This window comes from Galeopterus variegatus, unplaced genomic scaffold, assembly GCF_000696425.1.
Source record: "Galeopterus variegatus unplaced genomic scaffold, G_variegatus-3.0.2 Scaffold1422, whole genome shotgun sequence".
NCBI classification, from domain to species: domain Eukaryota; kingdom Metazoa; phylum Chordata; class Mammalia; order Dermoptera; family Cynocephalidae; genus Galeopterus; species Galeopterus variegatus.
The window spans coordinates 366724-385953 of NW_007727533.1; the positions used below are offsets into that span (position 1 = coordinate 366724).

General features: G+C 37.8%; 1 protein-coding gene across 1 annotated transcript in view; it reads left to right on the plus strand.

Annotated features, from left to right (window-relative positions):
* LOC103593814 (lethal(3)malignant brain tumor-like protein 4) overlaps positions 1-19230 on the plus strand; it is a 79515-nt gene that overhangs the window by 52949 nt on the left and 7336 nt on the right. Inside the window, exon 10 of the mRNA XM_008576893.1 lies at positions 17639-17724. Coding sequence (XP_008575115.1) covers positions 17639-17724 — 86 coding nt within the window. The remainder of the gene's footprint in view (positions 1-17638; positions 17725-19230) is intronic.

Here is a 19230-nt window from a genome sequence, read left to right on the forward strand (position 1 = left end):
GTTCTCATCAGCAGCATATGAGGTCATCAGTCTCTCCATGTCCTTACCAACACTGTTTTATGCAGCCATTGTAGTGGGCGAGAAGTGGAATCTCATTTTTGGATTTTTTTTTTAATGCCCAGTAAGTCAGGTGACTTTACACACTTGTCTGTTTTCATGGCATCTTTGTGAAGGTTTTGTCAATTATTTCAGTTACATAGCTGAAGAACTTATGTCCTTAAAAGAGAGAGTGGATAACTTGCCCCAGGCTTCTCCCGTGATGTGTAGGAGGTCTGGTCCCAGGCCCTGGTAGCTGACTTCAGGAACTCTTTTGCCCTTTCCTTTTTCCCATGTTGCGTGGAGTCCTGCACATGGGCTTCTGAGTGTAACAGAAGGAATGCTTCCTGGGCAGTGCTGGGAACACAGGGCAGGGGGATGTTAATTCCAACTTCTTATGTCAACAAGTTCACATTGTTAAGTAGTGTCTGAATTAGTCTTTGAAGAATTTGTAAAATTTTAAATTGAGGAATGGGGTGGAGGAGAATATCAGGTAGAAGGAACAATATACACAGAAACAAGATGACAGAAAGTTACTGCCATACTTAAGGTATTTTTTAAATATTTTAAGTATTTTAAAAAATATTATGAATAATGAACTAGGCTGCAGGGTATGGGTGGGGGGAGAGGGGAATAAGAGATGAGAAGTGACAAATTAGGCTCAGACTGATTTATGATTGACCTTTTAAATGTTTTTACTTTATTTAAAATTTCAAATAATTTTAATGATCCAAAAGAGTTGCAAGAATAGCAAACAGAACTCATCCCTACAAACCGTATGAGACTAAGTTGTCAAAATTAATATTTGCCAGTCGTCCAGTACTATCCTTTATAAAAAAACAATAAAGCAGAAAAACATACAGATTTAATCCAGGAGCACATGTTGTATTTATTAGTCATGTCTCTTTGAATCTTTTAATCTGCAACAATTCTTCAGTCTTTTCTTGACTTTTATGCCCTTGACATTTTTGAAGATAACGGGCAGGCTGTTTTGTAACATGCCCCTCACTTCAGGTTTGTCTGATATTTCCTCACGATTAGTTGTGGGTTACGCATGTGTGGAGGGACATCCCAGAAGCGATGCGGTATTCTTACTGCATCGTGTCAGGTGGTGTGCAGTTTCAGTCTCTTTCCTATTAAAGGTAATTTGATCATTTGATTAAAGTGTGTGTGCCAAGTTTCTCCACTGTAAAATTGCTCTTTTTCCTTTTGTAATTAATACATATTTGCTGTGGAATTACTTTGAGATTATGTAAATATTCTATTCCTCATCAAACTTCCACCTACTAGGTCTTAGTATCCATTAGTATTTATTAGATGAGTTAGTTTTTAGTATGATGTTTGCCAGATGGTGATGTTCTAATTCCATTATTTCTTCTGTGTTTATTAATTGGCTTGTCCTCTTCTGAAATTTACTTATTTATTCTTTTTTTCTTATTTTTATACTTACATTATTATGGAGTCATGGATCCCTATTTTATTCAGTGTACTAATCTGTTACTATCATTATGTAGGACCAGGGAGTTGGGGTGCATAGAAAGGTTGGCAAGCCACGTTCCTTGGTCTCAGGGAGTTGGCAGTCAACTGGGGATTGTTTGGTAAGCTAGTAAGTAACTGTTGTAGAGATAGCAAGGTAATTGATCAAAGAGGTAACACCTGGCCAGGAAGAGTAAGAAATTCTTCATGGAGAAAATTATGTGATGGTATTTTTCTCAAATTACCACAAACTTAGTGGCTTAAAACATCACAAATTTATTACCTTACAGTTCTGGAAGTCAGGAGTCCAAAATAGGTTTTACTTCAGTTTTGGAATATTAATAAGTAGTTAGTAGGGAAGTTAAATTAAGCCCATTTTATTATAGATCTTTAAAAGCAATAATGTGGGTTTTATAGTCAAAGCTGTGATTTACCGATGTTTAGGGGGATTTGGGGGGCACTAGTAGACAGATGAGAAAGGAAGAGTGGGGAGACCATGAGGGAGATTCAGATTTGTGAAAATGAGAGGGAGGGGCCTTACGTAGAGCTGTGGGATGGGCCAGGGCCATGTGAGACACTTCAGGATTGCTTCTTACGTAAGTGGCAAGCAGCTGAGCAAGACACATACGAGCTCTTTATTCAGAGTTTCTTGTAGTCTGGAGGGCTTTGTGAATTGACGGGCCAGGGAACTTTGTTTCCTGATCTTGCAAGTCTCTCTTCTTATAAATGTCATCTTGTTCCACAGTAAGTGTATTTTAACATGATAGCAAAAAGCCACACAAAAGGGGAAAGAAAGTATTTTGCTAACCGTGGGACAATTTTCTGTGACCATTTGATACAACATGCAATATTGTTTTATGTTATTGTGTCTGTGCCTTGGGTAGACATTCAACTTCCAGAGGTTCCACACGGCGACCTCACTGTGATTCCACCAGAAGGTGATTCCTGTGCAGTAGCAAGATGTCATTATCCTTTCTCTGTTCCTTAAATTGACTGCAAATCATATCACCATTTCCCCAGTGCGTTTCACAGAGAGTGAATTCCTTTCACATCTTATAGAAATATTGTGAAAAGATATTGTTGTCTTTCTCTGTAAAGAGTGCTCAGACAGCCAAATTCTACTCGTGAATCAAACTTTATTTTACCATTGGATCCTTATACATAATCACCAATGAAGTGAAGCTGTAGACGCACTGTAAGTAGAACTTCTTTAAAATAAAAGTTAAATATATTTTTGATTATATGAAACTATTGGAAATTTGTAAAATATGAAACATTATAATGAGTAAATTAAAAATATTAATCCCACCATTGGACAGAACTTGCCATTATCATTGTAATTTTTTTCCAATCATTTTGTCTGTTTATTTGACTATATATATTGGTTATTTAAAATAAAATTATAATGTTATTGTTTATATTATTGTTTATACTGACTTCATAACTTTTTTTTTTACTCAAAAACATAACTTGTACATATTTTCTTTCCTCAGGTCTTTGAGAGCCTGGGTATTAATAACTGCATAATTACCTATATTATGAGTACACTACAGTTTATTTGACTTTTCCCTTTTATTGGACATTAACTTTTTCTAGTTCTTATAAATAATGATGGGGGACATTTTTTAAAGAAATTATATATGTCTGTTATTTCTTTGTGGTTTTTGTAAGTAGAATTATTAGATTACAGAATATGGAAACAATTTGTAAGCATTTAATAAATATTTCCAGATTATTCTCCATGATTTTTTTCCTTCCAACAACAATATTACAAAATTCATACATGAAAAAGGAAAAAAAAAGGAACAAAACCAAATCTTTCAAAATATAGGCACAATTTTCTGTGAGCATTTTGTTAGCAAGGATTGTTTGTTTTACTCACATTTTATTTACAACTTCTGATACATAAAAATATTCAGTAAATCATATTTTTCTCATTAAAATATTTTAAATAAGATAATTCAAGACAGATTGAATTAGTAATCAAAAATCTCCTGACAAAGGAAACCCCTGGGCCTAACAGCTTCACAGGTGAATTCTACCAAACATTTCAAGAACTTCTTGAACTTTTCCAAAAAACTGAAGAGGAAGGAACACTTTTTAACTTATTCTGTGAGGCCAGCATTACTCTGATACCAATGCCAGACACACAACAAGAAAAGAAGACTACAGACCAACATGCCTTATGAACATTGGTGCAAATATCCTCAGCAAAATAGAAAACTAAATCTAACAGCAAATTAAAAGGATTATACATCATTCTCAAATGGGATTTATTCCTGGAAGGTAAGGACAGTTCAACATAGGAAAATTGATTAATGTAATATACCACATTAACAAAATGAAGGAAAAAATACATGGTCATCCCAACTGATGCAGAAAGGCATTTGATAAGATTTAACACCCTTTCACAATAAAAACAATCAGTAAGTAAGGAACAGAAAGAAATTACCTCAACATGATAAAAGGCATACAGTAATCCCCCCTTATCTGTGTTTTGCTCTGCACAGTTTTGGTTATGCAGTCAACCACAGTGCTAAAATATTAAATGGAAATAACCAACTTATGAGTTTTAAGTTATTCCAGAAATAACCAACTTATGAGTTTTAAGTTGTGCATTATTCTGAGCAGCATGATGAAATCTTGCACTGTCTAGCTATGTCACTTCATCTCATCACATAGACATTTTATCATTTCACATCTTCATAAGAAGGATGAATATAGTACAATCAGATACTTAGAGAGAGACCGCATTCACATAATTTTTATCATAGTATATTGTTATAGTTCTACGTTGTTATTATTGTTTTTAATCCCTTACTGTGCCCGATTTATAAATTAAACTTTATCACAGGTATGTACACATAGGAAAAAGCATGGTATATATAGGATTTGGTACTATACACGTTTTTAGGCATCCACTGGGGGTCTTGGAATGTGTCTCCTGTGGATAAGGGGAGGCTACTGTATGTGAAAATCCACAGGGAACATCATACTCAATGAGAAAGACTGAAAACTTTTCCTTTAAGATCAAGAACAAGGCAAAGATGCCCACTTAACACCAATTCTTTTCAACATAGTACTAAAAGTTCTAGCTAGAATAATTAGACAAGAAAAAGAAGTAAAAGGCATTCTAACTGGACAGGGAGAAGTAAAATGATCTCTTTTAGCAGATGATGTGATCGTATATGTAGAAAATCCTAAAGATTCCCCCCCAAAACCTGTTAGAACTAATAAACCGATTCAGCAAAGTAGCAGGATACAGAATCAATACACAAAAATCAGTTGCATTTCTATACAGTGAACAATCTGTAAAGGAAATGAAGAAAACACCTCCATTTACAATAAAATAAAAAAGAATAGAATACTTAGGAATTAACTTAATCTCCTTTTCACATATTGCTAGATTTGATTTCCCTGTAGTTTGCTGATTTTAACACCCATGTTAGTGAAGGATATTCGTCCATAGTTTTCTTTCTTTCAGTTTCTTTGTATGGTTTTCATATGAGTGTACTGATGACCTCATAATTGAATTGGAAACGTGTTTCTCATATATTTTCTGGAAGAATAGGCTTAGAATTAGTGTTATTTATTCTTGAAATATTTAGTAGAATTCACCAATGAAGCCATCTGGGCCTGAAGTTTTGTTTAAATGTTTTAAATACAAATTCAATTTTGCTAATTTCATTTTGTTGTCAGAGTATGTACTTTATATTATTTCTATTCTTTTTTTTTTTTTTTTTTAAAGATGACCAGTAAGGGGATCTTAACCCTTGACTTGGTGTTGTCAGCACCACACTCAGCCAGTGAGCGAACCGGCCATCCCTATATGGGATCCGAACCCGTGGCCTTGGTGTTATCAGCACCGCACTCTACCGAGTGAGCCACGGGCTGGCCCTATTTCCATTCTTTAAAATAATATTGAGTTGTGTTTTTCCCCTTGGTGGCTTAGAACATTATTTCTCGTGAATGTTCCACAGTCATTGAAAAGAATGTGCATTTTGCTGTTTTCACATGGAGTGTTCGATAAATATCAATTAGTCCGAGTTGGCTGAGTGTTGTTCGTGTCTTCTACAGTCTTACTGATTTGCTGGTTACTTGTTCTGTTGATTACTGAGAGAAGATTCAGTCCAGCAATAATTGCGTATTTCTCCTTTTGGTTCTATAGGTTTTTGCTTTGAATATTTTGAAGCTCTGACATTATATGTACACACCTTTAGAATTATTTTGTCCTCTTAAAGAATTGACCTGTTTGTCATTATCTCATGATCCTTTTTATCCCTGGTAATGATTCTTTAGCCACTTCAGCTTTCTTTCAGTTAATGCTTACATTGCATATCTTTTTCCATACTTTAACATTTTATTTATTTATGTATTTATATTTAAAGTGGGCTTCTTATGAACAACGTATTGTTCGTTTTAGCTTGTTTTTAAATCCACTTTGACCATCTCTCTTTTAACTGAGCTTTTAAAAATATTTAGTAAATTTATTAATGATTGGATCTAAATACCTCACCTTATTAGTGGTTTCCTATATATTCTATGTGTTTTGGTTCCTTTTTGCATCTTTTCCTGACATTTTAATCATTTCATTGGGTATTACTTAATGCTTCCATTTCATCTGCACTATTGACTTTTTAATTATATCTCTTAAAAATACTTATCACTTTATCTAGTGCTTACAATATGCCTATTATTACAATTTATTATATCATTTTTCCTACGGTGCAAGAACCTTGCAACAGTTTACTTCCATTTTCTCTTACCCTTTCTGCCCTTGTTGTCTCCCTTCCAGATGACTTTTGTTCTTATAAAAACAACAAACAAGTAAAATAAGAAGTAAAAGCAATTTTGCTTCACACCCCTAAATACTCTTATTGTGTTTGTTTTAGTCTATGAAATAAATGATCTTCTGGAGTGATTAATAATAAGGAAAGATGTCTTATTTTTGCCTTTATGCTCACCATTTCCCCACTCTTAATTTCTTTGTGTGAATTAAAATTCCATCTGGTATCATGATCCTTCTCCCTGAAGAAATTTCTTTAGAAAGTTCTTATAGCACAGGTTTGGTGGAAATACATTATCTCAGCTTTTGTTTGCCTGGAAAAGCTTTTATTTTGCCTTAACATTTTAAAAATATTTTTTCAGGATATAGAATTCTGGGTTGACAGTTTTTCCCCCCCTTCATTTCCAGGTGTCACCATATTGTCTTCTGACTTTCATAGTTTCTGGGTAGAAGTCTACTGTGATTCCTATGTTCCTCTTAATGTAATTTTTATTTTCCCTCTGGCTGCCTTAAAATTTTTCTCTTTATCTTTAGTGCACAGCAGGGGAGCTTCCTCTGATTTCCCATCTTGCTCTTCATCTTTTCCTTGAGCACTTGGGGGATGCTCATTGAAAGTAGCTTGTGAGTGAGTGTGAGCTCCCCATAAGTCTGGGGCCTCAGCTCTTCCAGACTGACACACTATCCGCATTTGGCCTTTAAGAATTTGTTAAAATGTTAGCTAATTTCTTTTTACCCACTTGGATGGACACCTCTTCCTCCTGTACTCTGGGTGGGTTGAAACGGAAGTTACAGCTTTGGGAATCCTACACACGGAGCAGTGACCTCTCAACCCCTCCCATCACCTGCACCCAGGTGAAATATTTTGAGTTTCTTGTCTGTTCCTAGAGGACTTTGTCTCTCTTTGGATTTTTGTTTACTTTATTGCCTTTGAACTTCAGATCTCTGATAGGCTTGAGAAAATTTATGATTTTTCAGATTATTTGGCTTTTTCTTATTGCAGGGAATGGGTAGCAGCCTTCTGTGACTTTCTACATTCTACACAGAAACAGAACTCACCCCTTTATTTTCCAATAGCATTTTTATTTTACAAATCTTCTCTATCTCTCAATTAAATGTTTTTTTTTTTTTTTTTTTCCAACTTTTTGGCTTAAATCTTCTTCTCCCTATATTGTCCCTGTTTTTTCGAAATTCCTTTTTGTTGCTATTTGTTTATTTTTGTGTCTATTTATTGGGGTCTTCAAATCTGCAATGCTTCTTAATTATCCTTTCATTTTTAAGAATAAGGTCCTGAAGCACTGGGTAAAATCTCTGGGTGGTCTGATGGAGTTTGTCAGCTTGTGAGCCTCCCTGTAGGGTGTTCAGGTGGAAACCAGGAGGTTTTATTTTGGCACCTCCAAATGCCAGTATAACTAGGACTCTGGAGTCAGTTTCCACAGGAAGGGGTGTTCTGTTCTTCTGACTGGTATGTGTGTGTTGGAGGGTAGGTGCAGATGGGTGGGGAGGGGCTTCTAGCTTTCTGAGATGAAGGTGACAGAGTGGGTAGAAAGGTCATTGTTTTGTGATTTCTTAAGATCCCCAAGGCTATAACTTCTCTGTCTCGACGTACCCAGAGATGAAAACCTCCAGACTTTTGCTTTAATGTGGGGGGAAGCGGGGTAGTTGCCTAGTTGTATGGTGACTCGGTGGATCTGACAGTTTCCATCAGGACTTTAAGACTATTATCTGATTTTAGCCCCACAAAGCTGCCTTCAGAAGTATCCATGCCTGCAATTCCCGAAGCTTTCCTGGATCCTGTAACATAAATTAGCTGTTTTGTACTGGCATTTTCCTTTTGATTTATGTTTTAGCTTTCTCAATATTGTTAAGTCAGTATTCATTCATTTGTTTCCTTTTCACACTACCAGGAATTTTTGTTGATTTTTTTCATCTGCTTTTCACTTTCTACCTATTCTCATTATGGCTTTATGTCCTCGTATTAATTTTGTTTTTATTTTTTTGCATAAGTAACATTATATTTGTACTGTTTTTAACTGCACCGTTTTCCCATTTAGTTATTTTCTGTTTCTCTTTCTATCCAAGTTAGTTACTTCTGTCAAGGAAATAGCAGCTGAAGCTAATCCCTTCATATGAGACACCATGAGCTAACTAGTTTATCAAGCCTTTCCAACATTTTAGTGCCTTTAACACATTAAGAATTTATTTCTTGCCCCTGTCACAGTACAGTCATGGTTGATACGGGTTAGTTCTGCTCCGTGCAGTTATTCTGAGGCTTCTCTGGGTCCTTGGTAATCTTTTCATTAGCCTGGGTATGGGAAAAGAACTGATGGTTACACATGGGAGGGCTTCAGGGGCCAAACTTGGAAGTAGCTAATTATATCATTTTAACCCACATGTTTTGGCCAGAGCTCGGTCATGTGACTACATCTAACTGTGTAGGAGCCCAGGAAATGCAGTTCAGCTATCTTCCCAAGAGGAAAAGGAAAACAGCTTGAACCATTAGCCGTCCCGTGCTGTTGCTAGCTCCCATCCAGTTGCATGTCCACTCACACACTCTATGTTCATGAACCCATTCTCTTTTTCATCATTGTTTGGACTATAAAAACTGGATTATATTAGGTACATACTTTAACATCTTTTTTTTTATCTTGGTCAACTGTGTTTTATGGCAAATCCCTTCTGACTCATTTGGTATAGTTCTAATTCTTTCTTTATAATGACTGCATAATATTCTATGATGTGTTATATCAAAATTAATTCAACATTTTCTCTGTTGAAAGACTCATTTAAAAAGTGTCTTTACTGATAATTCAGTGGCATTTAGAAGGGAGCACAGCTAAAATATATGTTTATTTCTGCATTTTTAAACTGGAAGTCTAGCATTCAGACTTGTGAATGAATGCCGAATGAAAGCTTATGTTCAGAGAATAAAGCTATAATAACTGATATATTGGGAGGTAATGAAATGTACTTTGTGTAAATAACAGCAGTAGGTTTCTCTAGGTTCTCTGGAATTACCAGTTGGCTGGACCTACTTAGTAGATATTCCACATGTTTGATGAGTGCATAGAGATATCTGTTTTTATACCCAATAACTACTTTACTTCATAACTTCCTTACAAAGCTAACATTACAATAGCAAAATTTATAGTATAAATAAATCTTTTATTTAGTTGCAACATTAACCATTAACTTTTTTTAGCTACACAAAGAATTACTATATTTCAAATGTTATTGCGCTAGTTACTGTAGATAAATTCTGTTGGCATAAAGAAGGTAAGATTTCAGAGAAAACTATAATTAATTAATTAATTAATTAATTAATCAAACAGATATTATTGAGTGCCGAGTGTGAGGCACAGCTAGGAGCTGTGGAAATAACAAGGAACAATAAAGGCATAACAAACGGAGACAGTTCAGTCAGTCTTGCAGCATCACTCAGTAGAATATTATGTAGCTAGTGAAACAGAGAAAAACAGAAGCAAAATAATTGTGGTTTTTATTGAGAGCGTGAGAGAGAAAGAGCAAGATCGAGAGTGAGCTAACGACCCTATCTTGGATGACTGCCACTTACAAAGCATTGGGTTAGATTAGGTACTGCGGGAGCCATGGCCTTTGATGGCAATTCTGCTGGGAGCTCAGCCAGTGCAGCACAGATAAGTTGTGCTCTGGTGATTCACTACACAGGAGAGAGTTTATTTCCTTACATAGTCTATTCTGGATATACTACAACTCAGCCCTACCTTGAGCAAAACAATCAATTACAAAATAAGTTCTTTGACAAGTGCCTGAGGCACTGATGTTCCATATTGTTGCTGAAGGAGTTCTCCATATGCTTTAGGATCTGACTGATGATCAAGTAACAAATCTGATAACCTGTTATAAATATTAGGGAGTCTAACTTGTATTCTTCTACCAGAAAGTATACTTTAACCTTAATTGGATGAACTGAATATGTGTCGAGACTTCTGGCATCTAAAGTACCATACATGTAAGGTCAGATTCAACATGGTTTTTGAAAATGAAATAGGGTGAATCTGAGTTAGGCTTAAAATGATTGAGATATCTTATTATTTTCATGCCTTGTTTTTCTTTAGTCTTGTACTAAATAGTCTGCCACTACCTCACATAGGAAAATGAGTGATCACTTGATGCTATGATCACTTCCATAAAGAGCCCCTCTCTGTATGTGCAGAACCTACTGGGGAAGTGGCAGCTTTCAGTCTGTGGCGTCTTTTCTCAGTCTCTACCACTGGGAGGCCTGGACGCTTGGATGAGTTACAGCTCTGCCGGGTGAGGGCCACCCGAAACAGAAATAAGTAAGTGGTGTCTGAGGGGCTTTCGTAGATAATCCAGACTCTTAAAATAAGGACAAAGCCAGTCAGGGCTTAAGTGGTACTAGTCACATAACCTTCATTCCTCTGTTGATAATTTCTCTTGGACTTAGGGCCCCGATCCAGAGCACTAGTAAACCTCTGTTTTGAATGAAACTTCTTAAGTTTCATTATTAACTTAGTTGGTAGCCACTGTCCCCAGCAGCCACCAGTGGCCTTGGCAGAAGAGCATGAGTAGGGGATCCACCTGCGTGAGTCTTTTAACGAGCGGACGCACCATCGGGGCTCAAATTGCAGGGAGGTGGGGGTCCAGGGTGTTATCCAAACGGCTTTCCTGTGGGGAGCTTTAATTGATGGATTTAAAGGAATCAGGCGCTAGTTCCAGGAGGTCATGCTGTGACTGGTCACATGAAGTTTGCTGGCAAATGTCTAGTCCCTTTAAAGGAAGTGGCTTGAAAGTGGGGAGCCCAGCCTGCCTGGTGGGTGAGATGCCTCTCAGTCTTTATCTCTGGCCACAGACTGGAGCTGCTTGGGCGGGGTATAATACTGGAAATTGTGTCAAGGGTGACTGAGCCGATATTTTGGTGTGAAAAAGTCAAACGTATTCAGAAATAGTTGCTGAGGCAAGATAAAATTATAAGCAATCACTGCAACCACAAAGCAGCTCTTTTGAAGTTTTGATATTTAAAATTGCAATTCAGGAGACATGGGCTCTAGCTTTGAGTTCATTATTAGTTGTCTTGCCTTGGATAAGTTACTTAAAATGCCACATCTCACTTTCCTCATCAATAAAATGCAGAGTTACATGAAATGTCCTCTTAAGTCCATCCAGCATGTGTGTTTATCCTTCTTCTCAATAAGACTCTTAGCAGATCCTTTTTTATTGCTGGTCGTTAAATCAGATCGTTACTTAAAAATTGTTTTCCCTAATAAGCCTAAGATTTTTGGTTCCTGAATTGGCCATCAGTATAATTGTTGTCATGCCTCTGTAGGTCCCATGGGTCAGGTCACCCAACAAGGTTGTCAGGGACATAAGGACTTGTCCTATTTATTCATGATCCCAGTACTTTAGAAAGAATGTTCCAGTGGCAAAATTATGTTTCTGCTTAGGTTATTGTTCATGAAGAGGAAACAACTGAAGATGCCCTTATAAAAGGAGCCTAACTAATCTCACACCTAAGATGGCCTTTCTTATATGGAACAATAAATTGAGGAGTATTACATTTGCCTTGTACACATGCCACAAATCTAATGGCCTTTACGTGGCATCATTCAGTCTACAGTGCTGTTTGGAGCATTAGCCAGTGTTGAGACACTGACATCATCTTGTTCAAATGGTACCTCTGTTATCACCAGCACCAGCAGGCAGACAGCTTTATATCAGAGTTCCACTCAGAATTTTGATGATAGATTGGTATTATTTTGGCTCATCTTTGTCATTCTTGGCTACCACAATATTATTTTTTTTTCTGTGTGTGTGTGTGTGTGCATGCGTGCGTGTGTGTGTTTATTGTTTATATACATTTGTGTGGTACAGAATCAAATATCAATACATGTATATAATATGTGGTGATCAAATCAGGATAATTAGTATACTCATGTTTACAAAATGTAATCAGTTTTTGTGACCCTTATCTAGTTTCGCACCAACCCCCTCTCCTTCCCCCTTTCCCACCTATAATAACCACAGTTCTGTTCTCTCTCTTTTTTTTTGAAAGTTTAATGTATTAATGTGATTCATTTTTTTTCCCTTACTTTCTTTTCTTTCTTTATTTTAGCTCCCACTTATGAGCAAGGACATGCAGTATTTCTCTTCCTGTGCCTGCTTATTTCACAAAACATAATTTTCTCTAAGTTCATCCATGTTGCTGTAAATAGCAGAATTTCATTCTTTTTTATGGCAGAGTAGTACTCCATTGAGTATATATACCACATTTTCCTTATCCAATCATCTGTCAATAGACATTTAGGCTGATTTCAACTCTTGGCTATTGTAAATAGAGCTGCAATAATATGGGAGTACAGGTATCCCTTTGACATGATGATTTCCATTCCTTTGGGTATATACCCAACAGTGGGATTGCTGGATCATATGGCAGTTCTATCTGTAGTTGTTTGAGGAACCACCATACTGTTTTCCAAATGGCTGCACTAATTTACAGTTCCACCAACAGTGTAGGAGGGTTCCCCTTTTTCCACATCCTCGCCAGAATTTGTTATTCTCTGTCTTTTTGATATTAGCCAGTCTAACTGGGGTGAGATAATATCTCAGTAAAAGAGTTGAATAGACATTTCTCAAAGGAAGACATGCAAATGGCCAACAGACACATGAAAAAATGCTCAACATCACTCAGCATCAGGGAAATGCAAATCAAAACCACACTGAGATATCATGTCACCAAAATATTAAATGCAAACTTCTCAGCAAGTACATTTCTTTCATTCACCAAATATTCACCATGTACCTATTGAGTGCCAGCCTCATGCTGTGAGGAAATAGTAGTGAAGTAACGAAGTCTTATCATAAGGCAGCTTATGCTCTAATGGAGCAAGACAGGCAATAAAGTGTAAATAAAACATACAGTATGTTAGGAGGTGATGAATGCAATGGAGAAAAATTAGGCAGGTAGTGGGGTCAGGAAGGGTGTATATACCTGGAAAAGGGGGCTCCACAGTATGTGGGGTGCTCAGGGAAGGACATATTGAGAATGGGACACTTGAGGAAGGACTTAATAGAGGAGGAGGGGCAAGTCTGGAGGAAATCTGGAAGAGCTTTCCAGGTAACGGACCAGCAAGTGCGAGAGCTTGAGGAAGGAGGACTGCTGCTGTGTTCTGGTTACAGCAGGAGAGGCGTGAAAGGAGGACAGGTCAGAGCAGTAATGGGCCAAGTTGTGTAATAGCCTGTAGGTTGCTGTGAGGACTTACTTTTTCCTGAGTGATGTAGGAAGCCACTGGAATGGCATGATGTAGGGATGCTTTAACTTAGTTTGACCCTTGAGTTTTTCCTTTTTTGCTCCTATCCCTTATTGTTATCATCCAGAAGGACTTTTTCTTGACCCTAAGTCCTTTGCACTCCAGCCTCTGGAAATGACCAGCATAGATCCCAGGTTCTTCACACAGAGCCTTCTCCATTGCCCCTCCTGAGGCCACCACCTCCCTGCAGCGTGTGAAGGAGGCGGCTTATCCTGCCACGTCCCAAGTAGCCCTCCTGCTTCTTCTAAAGCAACGCTCAGCTGTGTAGAAAAGTCCCCTCCCTGAGGGCTCGGGCTGTTCTATTCTATGCCACCGTACCTCGCCCTTCTTTTGCCGCTATCTAGTCGCCTTTTCACCATTCCCCAACATTAATCGAAGACATTTGTCCCCTGGATCTTCGTATTCACCCACAGATTTTCTGGCACCATGGAGAAATCCACAGGCTGCATGGCCATTCCCTATTTCTGTAGCTCCATCCCCACTTCTGTGACGCTGGTCCCTTGCCACTCATACCCACAGCTGCAGGTGAGACTTCATTTTTCTTCAGGGATTGCCTATCTCTGAATCTCTAAAGTCTAAATAGTGTGGAATGAGGTGGGAATAAATGCATTTAAACAGGATGTATATATACCCCAGTCTCCAGTGCAGCTGTGCGTACTCCCGCCCCCACCCTTGCAATACCACTCTTTGGCCTATAGGGGGAGCACAAACTCTCAGTCCTGAGGCCTAGAGGATGCCCCGCCCCGCGCCCCATCACAGGAGGGCAGGTGCTCTGGGTTTTCAATGCTGGGGGGAAGCCGTGATTACGTGTAAGGGTAGTGGAGTCAGACATAATTGTTCTAATCCCATTTCTTCCACTTCCTAACTGTGGAACACTGGGCAGATGTTCAAGCCCTCTAGCTCCACCTATAAAAGAAGGTGTACTTTATAGGTTTGTGTGAGGAACAAATGACTTAATGTGAATGAAGTACTTAGTACAGTGCTTACCCATAAATGGAAGCCAGTTAGAGGTTGGTTTTCTTTGAGAGGAGTGAAGAGGTTCAAGGCTATTATTGTTGTTCCATGGGTGTCTCATATGTTTCTTTCTTGTTTCAAGTAGGAAGTTAAGCTTTTGAAAAGCTCCTGTTGTGGTATTTCCACACTGGTCTGGGAATGGATCTGGTCCCTGCCTCTTCCTCTGCAATCCTGCTTCTGGTCTTCCAAGGCCTACCATGTCTCAGGGCTGGGGTCAGGAGGAGAAAAGTGGGAGTCAGTGGCTTTTGCAAGTCTCCCTAGGCCATAGACATTCTTCTCTTCCTTGGGTTCATTGAACAGGGGACATACAGGTAATACATGTTTTTCCATTTTTGCACATGCTTAGCTTATTTATGGAGAGTGGCACAGAGGCAACTGTTGCTTAAGAACCCTTAAAACAGTCACAGCCTTTTATTTCCACTTGCTGGTCACAAAAAGGGGGAAAGGGAGAGTGCCTCTTACAACAGTATCCAGGTTTCTTTACCAGGCTGGGGCAGGACTGATTGCTGCCTCTCACTCACCTTGTGTCCATTCTTCAGCCCTCCCCGTGCGGTTTCTTTTGCCTCCATCCCACTGACTCTTCTGGTCAGGTGCCTGGGTGGGGAACCCCAATGCTGAAAGGGCCAGGTGTGGGCATAGTTCAGAAACCATGCAGAAATGTGGAGATAAAATATACAAGGAATGGGTTTGGATAATTTTTAAAACTATGAGCTATAAAAGTAAATGCAACTTCAGAAATACTTATTGAAACATAAGAGATATAGCTCGTGTAGAAAAGGACAGAAAGCAAGAGACCTTTGAAAAAGGATCCAGCTTAAAGTATGTGTACAGAAATTAGATAAAGCAAACTAGTGATGAAAGCAAATGTAAATGATTTTAAAACTGCATTTAGAAGGTGATTAAAATAGATATACCTGAAACAAAATAATATGAAAGTAAAAATGATGGCAAAATTTTATCAGGCAGACACAAACAGACAATAACAGAGTGACGATATAATTTTAGTAAAAGGAAGAATTTGAGGCAAAATGTAAAAAATGTATCCGAAAGGGAAATATCCTTTATATTAAATAAAAGGCGCGATTTATAGTGAATACACATATGATATATGCTGAATATTGTAACATCAAAATATGAGGCAGAGTACCTTATGACCAGCAGCTTTACTCCTGGATGCGCTCCAGCAGAAATGTGTACTTCTGGTCACCAAAAAGAATTTCTTAGCAGCACTTTCCATAATAGCTCCCAAATGGGAGCTACTCAAATGACCATCATCAGTAGAATAGATAAATGAATTGTGAAGTTCTCATGTAATGGAATATTATACAACAACGAAAACGAATGTTCTGCATGCAACGAGCTACCTGACCTTCACAGTCAGAATGCTGCATAAGGCGTCCGCCACAAGTGAGCACATGCTGCGTGATTTCATTATCCGAAGGAAAAGAACAGAAGCAGCAAAACTAGTCTCCACAATTAGAAGCCAGGGCCAGATTTCTCTTTGAGGAGAGGGATGCTGTGACTGGAAGGGAGTGCGATGTGGAGGGGCCAGGCGTCTGGGGATGCTCTGGGTTTGATCTGGGTCTGGTTGTGCTGGGATGATAGTTTTGTGAAAAATAGTCAGGCTGTCCAATTGATTTCTGGACTTTTCTTTAAATATATTTTATTTTAGTAAAAAGTTTAAAAATGAAAAATGATCAGAAATACTCATAGTGGAGAATTGTACAAAAAAATAGTTATTTTAGAGACTTTAGCATACTGCGTCAGGCCTACTGCTTAAAAAGTAGATTTTTGAATAATATAGCTAGATTATAGTAATGCATATGGATACTATACCTTAAAACCTATATAATATACACTTTAAAAAATTTTTTGTTGATCTTGTATTACACCAAGAAGAAATCTTCAAGTCCCCAAAGCGGGAACTGTATACATTCTGAAACTTCAGTGTGGTAAACTAGATATTATTAACATTTTAAACAACTACAAAAAGTAACCACTTGGAATATCTCAAATAAATACTGTATTTGGACAATGATGAAATTAAGGCAGCAAGCACATACTATAATTACAATTGTTTTTTAGAAAGTAAAGGTGAGAAAAATATGTACTTTATAGAAGTTTGTCCGGCTGTCTAAAGCTGCATTCAGTGGCAGCAGTGGCAAGTTCACAGTCTTAAGTCCTTCTGTTAATTTTAAAAAGTGGAAATAAATTATGGTTAAAATTCAATTTGACAAGACAAATATAAAATAAATGTAAGGGAAGTAGGAGGAGGGAAGTAATAAGAGTAAAAGCAGCAAACAAAATAATTAGAAAAGAAAAAGAAAAGAAAACAACAGAGCTGATGAATAATCTAAGTAGTTATTCCCTAAAAGGGTAAAGAAAACAACACTATATAGACAGATCTCTAGCAAATGTAATTAGGAGTAAAGAACACAAACATAAAAACAAGAAACCCAGCTAGAAGAAAATTTTAAATAAATAGAGTGTGTTACACCATCTTATACCAATATGTATTTTTAAATTACAGTGATAAATAGCAATTTTGAGAAATTATAATTACGAAGATTTGATAGTGAAAATAAAACCATAGAGTAAAAACACAGAACTGGAAAGACTGTCTTTTTTTTCCCCACTCCTGGTTTGAGATCGGATAGTTGATAGTGAATTTATTCACATTTCTAAGGAGTCTTCTGATGGAGCTGGGGAGTCAGAGACCCGGGTGTCACCTCACTCTGCCAGAGTACTCACATTGATTGCTGTTTGACCTTGGCCAACCTGTTTAACCTTGAGGGGTGATTGAATGAAGTAGTGAATGAGTGCTTGCATGCAGGAATGCCTTAGACTTCTGAGGCTGTCATAAGTCCTAAATGAGATAACATATGTGAAGTTCTTAGCATTGGGTCTGCTAAATAATGAACATTCAGTAACAGTAGGTGTTACATTATCAAATATTTTGTAGTATACGGGAACCCGAATATCTGTGAGTAATCTTTTGATATTCACACATATACATTTTCAGGTTATCCTGATCCAGAAAATTTTTCCTGGACAGAATATCTGGAAGCTACTCAAACTAATGCAGTTCCTGCCAAAGTTTTTAAAATGGTAAGTTCTATGTAGGTATATACTCTCACCTTTAAACAATGTCCATGTTGAGTCATGCCTTCATTTGACAGTTTTAAATTATTCTAGATTTTTCTTTTTAAATTCAAATGGTATTTCCAAAACCAGTTTGCTTTGCTTTTATTTAAAAATACAAAGTAGGTGACTCATTTGCTGTTGTTCCTGTGGTGATGGTTTCTTTCCTTGAAAACCACGGTGGCTGCACACCAGAAGTACCGTTGAAAGCACCTCATCAACTGCTGATGATTGAGTCCTTGCGTTTCCCGTTCTTTTAGTCCCCTGAATGGGAAATTCAGTTTTTACAGTATTACTGTTTTAGGGACTATTTCAGTGTCAACTTTGACATAATAAAATAGATGAAATGAATGTAGTCTTTGTGTGTATAGTTTTATTCATTTTGGGGCAAACATTTCTTTTAGCATTTGTTAGCATACTGATTTTTAAAGTTCACATTTGGGGCTGGCCCGGTGACGCACTGCTACAGTGCGCCGCTTGGGAAGCGCAGCGGCGCTCCCACCGAGGGTTCGGATCCCACATACAGACCGGCCGCTCACTGGCTGAGCGAGGAGCAGGGGCAACACCGAGGGTTGCGATCCCGTTGCCGGTCCCTGTCCGGTACGGGCGCGACACTGGGGGTTGCGATCCGTTGCCGGTCACGAAAAAAGACAAAATAAATAAATAAATAAATAAAGTTCACATTTGTACTTCTGTACTTTTTCCAGGGTTGAACTAAGTATAAATTAATTTGTAAAAGAAAGTACATAGGTAGTACAGTTAGAGATTTTTATGTTCTAAGCCAGGGGTTTTCAAACTCTGTTCCCTTTCGATTCTAATTGTGTGCTCCAGGCTCCCTGACTTGTCTTTAATCACAATTTTATATGTTAGGCTACTGCATATGATTGTATTTACTGGAAGTTTCCAAGGGATCAAAAGGGGTTTGAAACAAAATGCTATTTTAATATTAAGCAATTATCTTGTTGTTCAGGAAAGTGAACTTGGGGAGAACAGAAATATGTTCAGGGACCAGAGACCTACTTGTAGTCAGTATACTCCATTTAGTACATGTAATTATGCATTTTAGAAAGAAAATATGCTTCCACAAAGGCTGGAGAGAAACATCCTAGATATTAGGGAAAGATCTGTTTATTACTTATGTACTTGCAGGGTTTTGTTTTCCTATTGCTATTTCTGGACTTGAAGAATTCAATACACTTTCATTTCCTTTTTGTCTTTTTTTTGTGACCGGTAACGGGATCGCAACCCTCAGTGTTGCACCCGCACTGTGCTCAACCAGTGAGCGGACTGGTCTCTATATGGGATCTGAACCCTCGGCGGGAGCGCCGCCGCACTCCCAAGCGCCGCACTCTACCGAGTGCACCACCAGGCCGGCCCAATACACTTTCATTTCCAATAAAGTCAGTTGAATACTTTTATGTGTAATAGCTTTCAAAGTGAAACTTTTTGCCAACCTATAAAAATTGTCAAAGT